This window comes from Epinephelus fuscoguttatus, linkage group LG17 (assembly GCF_011397635.1).
Source record: "Epinephelus fuscoguttatus linkage group LG17, E.fuscoguttatus.final_Chr_v1".
NCBI lineage: Eukaryota > Metazoa > Chordata > Actinopteri > Perciformes > Serranidae > Epinephelus > Epinephelus fuscoguttatus.
In genome coordinates, this window is record NC_064768.1 from 12,449,374 (window position 1) to 12,464,812 (window position 15,439).

Sequence of the window (15,439 nt, forward strand, 5' to 3'; positions counted from 1 at the left end):
CTACGAACAGATTTTGTCAAAGTGATAGCACCACAACTGTGCAAGATGTAGTCACAAAGCTTTATAGGTGTGTAGTTGAGATGAATTTATGGTTTAAGTTCAAAAATGGGTGTGGTCAAAGCAAGGGCACGGTAGTAGGGAAGGGGGCATTGACCACCCCATTTTCAACCCCTGGCTCACAGAGCTTAACAGGTGTGTAGTTGAGATAAAAGTGGGATAAAAATGGGTGTGGTCCAAGCAAGGGGGCTGTAGTAGGGGTTGAGTAGCTAGGGAAGCGGCCATTGGCAAAACTATTTTATGCCCCTGGCCCATGGTACTTTACAGGTATTTAGTTGAGATAACAATGAGCGCAGAGTTCAAAGATGGTTGTGGTCCAATCAATGGGGCCGGGAGTAGGGGAGAAGGAAGTAGGGAAGGGGCTATTGGTCACCCCACTTTACGCCCCTGGCCCACAATTGGATAGCATCAGAACCGTGCAAGATGCAATCATGAAACTGTTAAGCTGTGTAGTTCCAATCAAAATGATCGTCGAATTCCGAGATGGGCATGGTCCAAGCATTTGTAGCATAGTTTGATGTATCACGGCTGGAGTGATCCCATTGCCAGAAGGACTCTAGTTTTTGTTTTGTTTTATGTAAATATGCCATACATATGGATGTTCCAGCATCTAAAGTTTGCAAAGTAAGGACCTAAACTATCTAATACCTGTAATGATTAGAGATTATTTACTTTCATCTGATGCTGACAATCATTTTCTAACAGGATAAGCCATATCTTATTCAGAATGTGAATGCCTCTGTACAGGACAACCGTCAATGCCAGCTCTGGTCTTAAATCACAGCTTATTACTGTTCATTGAGTTTACATTGGTTGAATAAAACCACTAAATCCCTCTGCTTAAATTTGTCATTCACAATCTCATCTCAGGAATCATCATCATTATCCTTCAACTACAATATCATTATCGTACATTTTGTGCCAGAAAATATGGACACTGATGGATTGAGATCCAGTATGTGAAGAGATGGGGAATAATACAGTATTTAAGAACTGAATCATCATGGCACAAAATTAGAGAGAGTGATTCTGCAATTTTCTGCTTTCCATCAACCACCTTGAATTTTTCAATGGATATCTCATTTTGGAATTTCAGCTGTATTAGCATCTTTGTGGTAACAAATCCTCTCTTACGCACACACAGATGCCAGCTAACGGTGACTGTGTGTATGTGTGTGAGACCAAAGCCGTCCTCGTGACAACTAATCTCCTCTTTCCTCCTTCCACCACATTGTTGATCAGTGTCCTGTTACTGAAAAGCCAACGCAAAATGCCATGATTATGAGCTGTCAAATGCCAATTACCGGTAATTCAGCTCCCCAGTGTGTAGTGGATGAGACAGTCACTCAGCGCCGGCTCTCCCCTGCCTCTTCCCTGCTCTTCGCGTCGCATTTGAAGAATTATAGATGTTTTTTTTTTCATGTGTGAATGTCACAGGCATCAGATTTTAATGAGTGTTGACCTGTTTAACGACTGTGCTGTGTGAAAAATATATCAAAGTCCACCGTGATTGATGTTGTTCATAGGGCTGAGTATCAGAAATTTAAAATTACAATACCAGTACCTATACCAGTACCCTTAAAGTGATAGCAATATTATCAGAGTAATTCATTTTATGCCTTTTTTTTCTACTTGATTCACCACCCATCATTTGAATGGAAGCATTCAGTAGCATAAAATGCCTTCAGACATGACAGGTGTGTAGTGTATCCATACTTTTTGGAGGTTTGGTGGCATCTAAGCACGCTGAACTGCAGATGATGCAAAAATATGATCAAGCAAAATATAAGTTAATCAACCACCTGAAGTGGAGCTGATAATCAGACTGTCAGCTCTATACAAAACTTGTCAGGAGTGAGACAAGGACAGAGACAATTAGGAAAGGGTGCTGCGGCACTTTCCAAATTGTGAGTGTGTGTGTGTGTGTGTATAAGAGAGAGAGAAAGAGAAAGAGGGGGCTTTGACTGATGATGCTGGACTCAGTAGTCGATGACTGACAGCCATCGGTGATTGGCCCAACCCTATTCGATAATTCAGTTGATACCTCAAAGCTACCGAGTACTGATACCCAGTCCTACTGATTCACTCATGACCCCAAGTCTTAAATGTAAAGAATAACAGTGTAATTAATGGATAAACAGATATTCTTTAAGAAAGTGTTACCTCCAGACAGTTATAACTGCAAATATCCTTATCTTGTTATTGGGATGATGTTTGTGTGTAGTGCTAAATTGAGGCAGGAGTAGGCAACTTTTGGTTCTGGAGCTCTTTAGCCCCTCTCCAATGGCTCCTTGTGCCTTTGACAAAAAAAGATATGGAAATGAATAACTTTTTTATCAACTTAAAAATCAGTTATTATTATAGTAGGCCTAAAGTGATTTTTACCATCTCCATTTTCCAGTATTTTGCATTTTCAGTTGCAGCCAAAAATGTCTCTTTTGATAGTTAGAGTTGCCAACCCCTGAACTAAGGGAATATTATTACCTCTGCTTCTTTAGCCTCTTTCAGCTCATTGTTTTACAGCTTGTAACTTTACTGTTTTGGTTCACTTTCACAGCTTTCATCAGCCTCATTTGCCACCTCAGTTGAAAATCTTATCAGCAGAAAAGCTCTAAAAACTCACTTATTGCTTTCAGACAGACACATTTAGCAACTATATGGTGCATATTGTGCAACATTTAACAGTTCAAGAGATGGAGATCCTCCCTGGGAATTGACAGAGACAAAACCAGACCTAAATGGAGAATAAATATTGGGACGTTCACTCATCAATTGGCCTTAAGCAGGATGAATGCTAAAGTTGCTCTGTATCCGCTGAATGTGTAAATAAGAGCTCTTACTTTACAAGTTTGCCTCATCAACACACAAGGCAATATGTCAGCATTCTGTTCACTGCTGGTTTCTGCTGCCTGCAAGTGAGTAAAAAAAAAAAAAAAAAAAAAAAAAAAATTATGAAATGATGGATGACCCTGACGAAGACCACAAGCTGAAATGTGTTGGTCCGTTGTGTGTACTAAAAGTGTTGCTAAAGTTTTTACCTCTTAAAATAATAATTTATTAAAAGTTTAAGCTTTAGCAATAAGACATTCAGGGACAAATGATCTCAAGACCTCCTACACTGTTTTACAATCTCTGAAGTGCTTTTAAAATATTCACAGCACAAAATTTAAAAGAAGAAACAAATGAGAAAAGAATATGTTGATGTTGCCCACATTCATCAGTCATCTTTACTGTTTTTTAACACTCATCTCTGACATCTCAACTAGTTATGTAGACTGATGTTTGTCCTCACAGCCGCCCTCCTCCCCTCCTGTTGCCACTTAATGACAAAATGCTTTTGTCCTCATATGGAGATTCTTCTCATAAAATTACAACAATGCCATAAGCCACACAGAGTCAGGGAACTGTGATAAAAATCTTCCCTCCATGAATCTCTCAGACTTCCTCTATCCCTTGTTAGCAGCACAGTTATATTAGTGGCCTTAAGCTTCATTTATGCTTGATGGCTCAAAGCTCTCGACAGCTGTCTCTCCACAAAAGCTGGTATGTCTCACCTCAACTCTGCGTTCATACCTGAGCAACAAAAGCTAGCTAACCCCATGTTCCTGCAGGTTTCGCCAAGACAGATGTTTCACTCCTGGATGAACAGAGAACTAAGTAGAAATTTTTACATGCATATTGATAAGTCATCTAGGAGCAGGATTTTTTCTTTGTAACACCCAAGACTGTGAACATGAAGTTGTGACCTGTGCAGCTGAAGCCTATTATAGGTGCACCATTGTGTTTTAGACTTAATTTCAGCCTATCATCTGGCCTTTAGTCTAATTTGTTCACAATAATTTTAGTGTCTAGAATATAATAGTAGACAATGGGACGCTGTTTGAAAAACATAATGCCCAAAATTAATGTGACTTCACAGAACAAACATCAGCCACCGCCATCGGTGAATGTCATCTTATTTGCTGATAGGCCAGTGGTAAGTCAATATCGGCTGATACCGATGTTCTGCCGATAAATCAACGCATCCTTACAAATTAGCTTCATCCTCCATTGCTCTTATGTTAAAATGATTCTCAGTGCAGCACCTTCAGCTTTGCATTACATTATTATTTCCATTCTGGGGTTTGACAGCTGTTGGCAATCACCCAGATAAAAGCTGACATAAGTGACATCATGACAGGCTGACAAAAAGAAAATCCAAAACAAAACAGCTTTGGTTCACTGCTCTCTATAAGTATGTGATTTGGATGTTAATGTGCATGAGTGTGCGCGCCATCAGCATATCCCTCACGCTGACGCTGCGTGCCTGTCTACATAGGGAGGCTCCACATGAACAGGCAAATGCCACAAGCCTCTAAATGTCAATTAACTGTGATTCATCTCTCCGTGGTGCACTGGGAGGGAGGCGGTGTGGCTGTTCATTTAACCGCCCCCCATCTTTGACTCTTCATTTATGTTCAGCTGACGCTCCAATCCACAGTGACTTCTGCTGAGTGCAACAGCAGAATATGCTACAAATTGTGGGGCCATCGGGGTTGTTAGCAAATAATTGAAAGGACCAGAAAGATAAGGATCATAGTGGTGCACTGACACCAATCTCACTGATAGCAGGACTAGAAAAATACAGAGCATAACCACAGTCATCAATTACATGTGATTTCACAGGGCAGAAAGTTTGCCTCCAATAATTATCTGTAACAATAGGGGGAGTGTGTGCTTCAATAAAGTCGGGGAAAAATACATAACTGAAGTTGACTCTGGATAAAGAAGCCGAACAAAAATATAGGTATTAATAGTGTCTCATTATTGAACTTTGCTTGTAGTTTCCTTTTACTTTTAGTTTCTTCAAGGGTGTTTGTCTGATCTGAAGCACACTCAGCAGCTCTTTTGAGCCTTCTCCCATTTATCTCTCTTAAGGTCTATTCAAAAACCATTTCTGAGCTGCCTTGATTACTGAAAACTTTGAACAGTGTCCTCCTCCTGCTGAAGGAAAGAGAAATTTTTGGTGTGTGGAAATAAGAAAGGAGAAAAAAATCTATTTAAACCCATCAAGTGCTTTAAATTGTTAAAAAACGATGAGCTTTAGGAGGATACTGAAACTAGTGATTTAGAGTTGCATTTCAATAAGTTCAACAAATTTAAAAAATAAGTGGTAAAAATCGAAGAAGCAGAGATATCTTGACTTTTAGTCTCCAGTGGGGTCAAGCTCTACTGGATCCAATATTTCCCATAATAATGCAGCTCAATAGTATCCTTTATTCGACCCTCTCCTCCTCTAAAATGCACACTTATTTCAAAACCCACACCTTCAGTTTGTAATGCAGGTTTTGTGTTTAAGGTATATTATGCAGGATATTCTAAAAAACAATTTATAGACTCATAAAAAAGTAATCCCTCTCAGTCATCACTGATGACCCACTAGAAGTGTTTGAAGGTGTATTTATGTGCAGAGACTGTCCTCTACCTGTATTTTCCTTTTTTCTTATTTTGCTGTGGTTGAGACGTTCCTGGGCACAGTGAGCAGGTGACACTGAGGGCTATAAAAAAATGTAGCCATCAAGTGCCAGACTGTAAGCATCAGGCCACAGACACAGCACTGAAAAAACACAAACATAGTGAGGAAAACGACGAAATCTGAAATATTAAATAAATGTCTAAGGGGGTTAGGCTTTGGATGTAGTATTCTTGTGGCCTGAGTATGGAAACTCTTCCTGAGCCTCTCAGTGCCGGCCTGTTTTAAGTGGTACCCTCTTCCCAACCTCAACAGAGACAAAAGACAGTTATCCTGGTGGCTGGGATTTAACAGCTTCAACAAGTCTGCTGGGGTATCCTTATACCTGGTCTAAGAGTTGACCCTGTGCTAACTTAGCCCCCTTTCACAACCACAGTCTTAACTCAGGGTTAATCCATGCCTGGGCTGTACGATTCACTGTTCATTTCTACTAGTCCTGGGTTAAATGTTTGTTGGAACATAAAACTCATATTTACATTTTAAATTTCTATCATTTACTTAGCATTTACAATAGCGACTTTTAGCCCTGGGTTTAGTCCATTTTCAGGGGATAACCCTACAAACTAGGAGCTAACCCTGCGACAGAGCAGGGCCTGCAAGCCCTGGGCTAAAGTCAGAGTTAGCCCACATGGAGTGTGCCAAGATTGTACCATTTAGCACACTTTCTTAGCCAAATGGGCTAAATGAGTGGGCTAAGTGCAGTGTTAAAGCCTAATATTACAGTAACCTAAAAGAAATAACTCATTATAACACTACTTGTGTTGTGCAACTTGTTGTTAATTAATTGTTGGATTTAAATATCCAACAATAAATCAGATCCCTGGATTCAATTCCATTGGCAGGCATGCACGTCACAAAGCAGCAAGCTAGCTAGGAAGATGGAAGCACTTAAAGTTACACTCAGTGGGTGAAAATGTTCCCATTACTTTGATTTTGATCAGGGAGAAAAGATTACAAGAACGTTGTTGCAAACATAAAAAAAAACAAAAAAAAAACCACACAACCTCAAGCCTTGTGAAACACCGACTACAACAGCACGACACACTAAGATTCGTGAAATACATCCCTCTCCAAAGGTGAGTCCTTCTTGGCCACAGATAATGGCTGTAGCCCTTCACTGGCTTAACAACCAAAACTGGATTTAAATGGACAGCTGCAGGCTACAAGAGACAGAGAATTAATGAAGCTTGTGGCTCAATATGTGGTGGATGAAATGTTAACCTTCTATATGATTCCCCATCTCTCAGACAGATTCTTGGGAAAATACTTGTCACAGGCAACAGAAGACCCCCCCAGAAATAATTTACAAGCTATCCAGCCACAGTCATACACACCGGAGATTTCTCTGATATTCACACAGAGGTGCAAATGCGAACTCTTTTGAGGAGAAAGCATGCAATTACTCACTTTGCGGGGTGTAACTAAATGGTAATATGACTATAATTGTACCAAATTACTATTGGCAGGGAGTAGACTAATAAGTAAAACATTGCTTTTAAAAAGAATGATGAGTAATAAATGGCATATTTTGAGTTCTTTCAGCCCAACACTGCCCCTACACTGCCACATAAGACACTTCCTGAGAGGAACTGCCCACTGGGGACCTCCTCTGAGAATGACATACCTTCAAGAGCTTTTTTTGTTTGGTTTGTATTGCGCCAAAAAAAAGGAATGCTGAAGTGACATTCCCCAGCCATCAGAGATTCTTACATTTCACTGTGAAGAATCAAAATTGCATTGTTTTTTTCCCCTGTCACATATGTGCTCAGTAAAGCCTGGACTTCACTGCCGATTCATTTGTCTGTGTTTTCTTTTTTTATGTGTGTGTTGTCTGTTGCTTACACAGATAACAGGTTTTAAAAAATGGCAGTCGGTGATACATTGGCTGTGTTTGACCAGTCACGGTATACTAACAACACTCATGGTTCCTCTTTTGCTGAGAGAGTATCTTAAGTGTAATAGGAGCTTAAAAAAAGGCGTTCTAGAAACTGCAATCATTTCCAGTTCTTGAGGTGTGGACACGACAAAAAGGAGGTTCTGAGAACTACAAAAAAGTACCTCTGGTTTGAAAACACCTACACCCACTTGCTTGTGAGGACGAAACTAAACTTCTCGAGTGAAATCAGTGGAATGCCCCTTTAAAAATACTACATGTCTGCAAAGTTTGGGTGTTTTCCTTAAGAAGCCTCTAGTATTTTCGCTTCCAACTTCAGCTGTTGTGAGCTAAAGTCACACTCCCTACAGCTCAAATAAAATATTGATTCCAGATTATGTTCCCCAGACAAATATATTGTTTCTATAGTTGCACACAATCAGACAAACCAAATGGCAAAGTTGAAAACACACTTCCAGTATGTATCTACAGTGTTTAACAGCAGCAAAGTATGAGCTCAGATTTTTGACCTGTAAAAGAGAGGAAAAAAAAAAAAAACAAAACGCCCACAAGTGGCAACTTTTTTGTGAGCAAGTTGGTCATGTAGGTCTGTGCTAACAGCCAGAGAGAAACTTTCCTCATCCTCTTGCTTTCGCTCATCTCGTCTCTCTCTGAGCTAGGCTGCTCGGTCTCCATGGGGCTTTTTGGATCCAGACTCTGAGGAAATGAATCATATCGGATGCGATCTCATGCTCTCTGCTCCCTTCCTTTTCTCTCTTTCAGTGTTTTACTTTTTCTCCTCTTCATATCTCTTTATGGTCATATCTCATATCTCCACTCTGTGGCCTCTTTTCATTCTTCTCCACTCTCTCTGGTTTTAAATCATCCCTCTTCGTTTCCTCCCTCAGTCTCCCCCTGCAGCTCCATCGCCTTCAGTCTCTCTGCTTTAGTCATTCCTTTAGTTGCTTTACTCTTTCAAACCTTCTTCCAGACTTTTTCCTGCCTTGCTCTTTTATTCTGTTGCATTTATCCTTCTCCATAGATTCTTCTTCACGTTCCCCTCCTTTTTCGGACACCTTTTACACTCTTCCTGACTTTTTCAGTGTTTCGCTTTTCAGTTTTAACCACCTCTTTTTTCTTTCTCCATCATCCACATCTTCCTCTCTTTTTTTCTTTCTGTATCTGCTCTCATATTTTCCCTCCTGCGTCACAGAAGAGATTTCATTGACCACTATGAATAACCCCGAGCTTTATGTGATTCATGGCTTGGGTGAGGCTGTCTAGTGTGTGTGTGTGTGTGTGTGTGTGTATCTGTTTCTGCTTCTTCTTGCACAGTGGGAGTTGCATGTTGATGTGTTTAATTGGGGGGAAATTAATCTGTGTGTTTGTGCACAAGAGAAGAAAAAAAGGAGGAGAAGAATGTGACGGAAGAGGAGGCAAATAACACAGACTGAGATGAACTTTTGGCCTGTTGCTGCTATTCTTGTTTATTTTTACTGTAGTGTGCATATACGTGTGTGTGTTTGTGTGCGCTACTATCTTACAGTAGGAATGGCTAACCAGTTTGACAGCCCATTGTCTCCCTCAGGGTAGAGGCTGTGGTTCAATGACTGAGTCAGCTTCATTTGCACTTACATTACAAGATTCTCTGATTTATGCAAACACACACTCATATGTACAGTAATTGCACATGCACACACCTTCACAACACACAGTGCACACATGGGTGGACACGTGGCTGCATACATGCTATAAATCCCAAACAACTCAACACTCTCTGCAGCACACACACACACACACACACACACACACACACACACACACACACTTCACATTCTTTGTGACTGTGTTTTACAGCTGATTTACAGACTAAACCCCAGCCAGCCCCATTCACCTCCATGCTGCGGCATGTAGCATATTGTCCTAATCAATCCCTCACACACTAAGAGGCTTTTTCACTGGAACCACCCGGGGCTAGCTAGCGGTTAGCGAGCGCTTATCCCCTTTTCTTGTGGAGAGAGTGAGAGGCCGGCTCCCCGCAAGAATTTTATCTTTACAGACGCAGAGGCTGGCTGAGAGGGCAGAGGGGAGGCGGTGGAGAAAAGACCTTGGTGGGATTTGATCCCGGGTCAGCAGGGGGTTCATGGTAGGGGTCTGGATCACTGCCTGACTGCCAAGCAGAGAGCAGTTAAAGGAGCGGGGGTAAGCGGAGGGAGAAAAAGCAAAAGCATCATTATGTGTTGGAGTTACTAAAGTGAGCATCGAGAGATTTGATGATGAGGCTCATTGTGGCAGAGTGACTCCATTCCAAGGCACGAACAATCAGAGACTCTTTAGAAATGTCACTTGATTGCAGATGGAAGCTGCCAAACACATCCAGCAGCTGGACTAGATTGCATTAACAAAGGATTACAAGTTCTCTGATCCTTTTTTTGTTTTGTTTTTCTTATTTATTCTCTTTGAGTCATTTTCTCTCTTCCTCCATCTCCTAATGACGAGGATTACAAGTTCATTAAAGTTCATTAATTTCTTCAAATTTGAAATATGTCATTAGCTGTTTTTAAATATATACTTTTTTTTTTTTTACATGGCACAACTGCTTTGATTTGTCCCACTGCTTGAGAGCTACTTGTTGACAACCAATTCCAAAAAAATAAAAGGAGCCACTACGAGGAGGCTGGGACAATTTAAGTTAGCTGCTGAAGTGCTTCTAATGAAATAAAGACAAGGCTTGCATCCATTATAAAGTATCCAGTTGTTTTTTGTCATCTTGTTGTTTAGCAGAATGCTCAGGGTTTCCTGCTGCTCTCACATGCAAACTAGTGGAAGTTTCCGTTGAAAGTGCAAATGTATTTTCTGCTACATCAGTTTTATTTGTCAAATCCATCTGAGATTCAGTGGAAGCCCGGCTCTCCTGAGTGTATTAGTACGCAGAGACCTGACAGGATTGGTAGCAACACTGAATCTTGTTTGGGAAAAAAAAATAGGGTATCACAGCTACGCTCTTACAAAAATGTAAAAAGAGAGGTTCAAAAGAAGTCTTGCAACACATGATTTGGGCCCCGGCAGCAGGCGGCTGCACACAGTAGACTCCGTTGATCTCAGAGTAAGAGACGAACGTTGAGAAAAGTCGTTCCACTCGTCCAATTTAAACTCTGTATTCTGCAACAGCCTGCAGGTCAGCAGGTAGTGCAAGGTGTTGAGACAGTGCTCGACTCTGACCATCCTCCTTTCATCTCTGTTTTGAGTTTGAACAGATGGGGAAGCTAACTGGCTGACCGGCCCCACTCTCTCAACGCTGTTTTTCATGCTCAAGCGAAAACTCACAGGTGCCTTCCACCATATTTCAAATGAATTTAAAAAAGCTGGAGCGGCTGCAGTGTTCCTGAAGGCTCGCCCCCTAGCGATGCCTCCTGGTAGACGAGCTTTATTGTAATGAGGAGGACCTAGTTGAAGGGAAGCTGGTTTAGACGCTGCCTCAGGCTTGTTATCAAAGGGCTCATGATTCAAATGCTCTTTTACTGTCTCTTGAAAGAACTCTCAGTTTTCTCTCTCACTTTCTTTCTTAATTCCCCCTCATTTCTGTATCTGTCAGTTTCCCTCATGCCTCTCTATAACCTTGTTTTAAATTGTCTAGAACAAAATCAGAGAGTTGATCCTTCCTTCTGACAATACCAAAATGAGTGGGAGGGAAAAACATTAATCACAGCAATTTAATTTAAAAAACATCAGATTCATAATGAAATGCTAATACTCCATTGTTACCAGAGTGCTCTCTCTCTCTGTGTGTCTCTCTCTCAATCTTCTCCCTCTCAGTCTGTGTTTGTTCAAGTCCCTCTTTAAGTTCCAATACAAACAAACATGTTAAATTATTCAAACAGTATTGGTTTCATGGACGATGCATAATTTCCCTCTCCATCTCCTTTTTTCCTGCCTCCAGGTATCGGGGCTCAGAAAGTCCGAGTCGACGAGGAGCTGGAGGCGTATCCCACAGAGTCTGTTAAACTCACCTGCGAATTTATCGATGGAGGCGGCCTGACCAAACTCACACAGGTAGAACGATGGAACATGGCGTTGTGTTTTTTTGTGGCTTTTGATGCACTGAAGCTCAGAGTGTCAAAGTAAGAGTGACAAGGTAGTTGTGTCTAATGGAGTGAAGTGATTGAAAGAGAAGATGAGGTCAAATAGGTACCGCTGTCCTTTGTGACATTTTCTTGTGCAGACAAAAGAAGAGTGTGGCAACAACAAAATAACGGCACACATTTTGCTTTGTTAAAGGAAGGGAAAAGTTTGCTGCTCACCATGGTCTTTTCTTTGTTGCATCAGAAATAAATCATCTGCTTCTTTGGAGATTACTAAATTCTGATCTGTTTCCCCCTTAGGAGAAATAAAGAGCTAAAGAATAAATCAGCAGGAGTTTTTTTTGCTGTGCTCATAGGCCTCTCAGAGGTTTCTCAAATCTGACAACAGATTAAATACACAGAGCTGAGACCTGAATTTGATCTAATTGAGACTAATTTCTGAAATTTAGCAGCCTCATTTGTTTGCCAATTAAGTTGTCTTTTGTATATTACAAGAGCTGATTATTTCAGACTATTAGAGATTACTGCAGCAAGAGAGGAAAAAGAGCATTTTAAGATCTTAAATTAGGATCAGGCCGAGACAAGAGGAAGGCTATTTACCAGGAGCCAAATTTAAGAAGGATGAGGAAATCATCAAAATCTCATACTGATGTTATATTGAGCTCAGTTATGTTTGGGGGAAATAGGTTGGACAAAGAAGCGATCTTGCTTTGAATTTTCCTTCTTCTTGGAATACTCTGTAGCATGGGGAAACAGCTATACCAGGTCCAACTAAGACCTTAACCATGAGTGTCAAGCATACGGCGACGGGCCAGACCAGGCCTAAAGGGACCAATCTGGCCCACTCCATGACTTTGCACATATATTTTGCGCTATATTAATATTGATGCCCATGTGAAGACCAAGAGGTGCTGAGTTTCAGGAGCAAATTAAACTAGAGAACTTGACATGTAAAATCTGAGCCCAGAGTAGGCTGCTCATCATCTGTTTTATAAGTGGATGAACATTTCAGAATGTACTTCTTTGCATTAAAAGATAGGGAACAATTTGGAGGTGTTGTTATGTATAGGTTACTTTGCATTGGTTTGACTGATCTGGCCCACTTGAGATCGAATTGGGCTGTATGTGGCCCATAAACTAAATGGGTTTGACACTTCTGTCTTAATGCGATAGTACAGATGTTATGAAGTGGGGTTGTATGAGGTACTTATCCATAGTCAGTGCATTAGCTACAGTTAATGTCAGTCACCATGCCCCCAGTTTGAAGAAGCAAGCAGCTTAGAAAGCTGAGAAACATACTGCTGTGGATGGTATAAAAATCAATTTAAGTGAATACTGTATGTAGAATATTTTCACCACATTACTTTGAAATCAGACAGTGATATCAGATGTGAAACGTTTTATTGCTCTCTTAAAAGCCACACTCCATTAGGAAAAACAGTAATTTAACATCTCTATCTCTGGACACAGGGAATGCTGGTTTACCACTACCTCGATCACTTAGTTAGTTTGACTTTGGCATTTAAAATGGTTAGTGCAGATTCACCAAAGTCACACAATAACAAACAAACTGACCGACTGAGGCAGCAGTAACCAGCAGCTCCTGTATTCAGCAAGCTAAAATTACTGTTTGTCAATGGAGTCTGGTGGCTTTGACAAGAGCATAGATAGGGAACAGGCTGTCTGCATCAAGGTAGAGTGGAAGAAATATTTTCAACATAGAGTACACTTAAACTGATTTTTTTAAGTGGCTAAAATACATATTTTTGCTGCCCTCTGTCCACAGCAGTACATACGTAGCTTAGCTTCTGTTTCGGACTTCTGCCTGTTTCTCCAAACTGGAAGTGTGCTGACTGCCATCTACTCTAGGTATTACACTGACTATGGATAAGTACCTCATACAACCCATTTCAAAAGATCCCAACTATCCCTTCAAATCCAACTTGTCATAATCATACTTATTTACTGACCAGCAATGTGTGTGCTTGGTGACTGCACTCAGCAGAGGAAGCTCAAGGAAGTGTTTGGCTCAAGCAAGGAAGCAGGGGAACGGCGTTCATTGTGCTGTGCTTGTTATTACATACAGCGTTATTGTGTGCTGAATGACAAAAGAGCTCTTACGAGAAAAGTTCTCACCTCCACACAGCTGGCCAGTGGGATGCAGTGAACAATGACGCTGTTGAAAATCTGATGAACACTTAGTTTGGGGCATATTGACCTCTTTAGTCTTCTGGAAGGTAGATGAGCAGGGTGTGGGGGCACCTAACTTTCCAAATTTTCCAAAAGATAGGATCATTATTAACGTCATGTATATGTGTTCATTTAACAGATTTAGCCCCAGAAGACATTATCTCAGCTTTGCACAAACATGAAAGCAGGAAAAATGGCTTTTCTGCCTACTAACAACACTAATCATAAGCTGCATTTTTAACATATCTTTAACATTAACTGTGCAACAACAGCTGGGCCTGGTTCCAAGCAGTAAGTCCTGCCCTCATGGTGGAGTTGCCAGCTTCACAAATATTTGCAACTTTGAAGAAACCCCACAAGGTTGTTCAAAGTATTTGTGGCTAGTTTTCCAGCTAACAAAGTCCAAAATGTTAACTACAACATATATTGGAGCTGCCAGAATACTTATGTTATCTTATTCCCCCTGCTCCCAGTCTTTGTTCTAAAGTAAGCTAAACACATCTTGGACCACTATATCATTGTCTAGACAGAAAACAGATTAAATTGATATCAAACTTCTTAAAAGTGCAAAAGTTTCTTAGCAGTATTTAAATATTTCACTTTTTTTTTGCTTAGAGTTGCTGGAGTTGGCTCCATTGTTACACACGGATCGACTATTTGAATTCAATTTATTTTATCAAACCCTGGATGACAACTGATTTGACACCACCTCAACTGTTCTGACGCACACACAAAGTAGTCGAAAGCAAACGCTTTGAGATGTTTGCTGCTTTGGTCCTGGTGTGATCTGCACCCTTCTGAGTTGTGGAAGAAATCAATACGCAATTTGTTGACATACAAAAACTGAAATTGCAGACGGGCTAAATTGATATTTTCTCTGCAATCTATAGCTAACGAGGGAGCCACTAATTTGTGCTGACATCTGGGTTACAACCCATTTTCCTCTCCGCAACCTTCAAACCTCTCTGCTTTCTCTCTCCTGCTCCTCCAGATGTCATAAATTTAATAGATGTTTGCTAAATGTGTATTGATGAACTTTATTCCCCTCCGTCCTGGTCTTACACTTTAGCCAGCAGTTTGTATTTAACACTGTCACTGTGGTAAGTGAAGACAAAAGAAAATCAATCTGGTATAACATCACTGTACTCTCCCTTGTGGTAGCCTCTCTCACAGCCACACCAGATATCAATATTATTCACATATCAGAAATCAAAAAAAGAAAAGGCTGAAAGAGTACTCTCTGTCAAATAATGTTCTTTGAAATGGCAACAGGATCCTTGACAGAGTGTTTGCAAGTCTCACCGACCTTTAATTTTATCTTGCAATGGATTCTTGGCTCCTTAGTCAGACAGCTTTAATTGAGTCTGACATTTTGCTACCTTAAGTGAAATAATTTCAGGTTTCAAGAAATGTGGAACAGCACAGTGTTGAAATTGTGGTGTGTGTGTGTGTGTGCGTGTGTGTGTATATATATATATATATATATATATATATATATATATATATATATATATATATATATATATATAAAAACATAAATGAATATATGTGTGTGTGTGTGTGTGTATCATTTACATACTGCTGCCTCTGAGGTATATACATGCATCTCATCTCATCCTTGTGAACGTAAAATCTCAAGAACGCTTTAATGGAATTTCTCCAAATTTGGCACAAATGTCAACTTGGATATGACGATGGAATGATTAGTTTTTGGTGGTCAAGGGT

The 15,439-nt window shown here is 40.4% G+C and overlaps 1 protein-coding gene across 3 annotated transcripts in view; it reads left to right on the forward strand.

Annotated features, from left to right (window-relative positions):
* pvrl2l (PVR cell adhesion molecule related 2 like) overlaps positions 1-15,439 on the forward strand; it is a 438,280-nt gene that overhangs the window by 165,191 nt on the left and 257,650 nt on the right. For all 3 annotated transcript variants that reach the window (XM_049603245.1, XM_049603247.1, XM_049603246.1), the window contains exon 2: positions 11,383-11,495. In XM_049603245.1, coding sequence (XP_049459202.1) covers positions 11,383-11,495 — 113 coding nt within the window. The remainder of the gene's footprint in view (positions 1-11,382; positions 11,496-15,439) is intronic.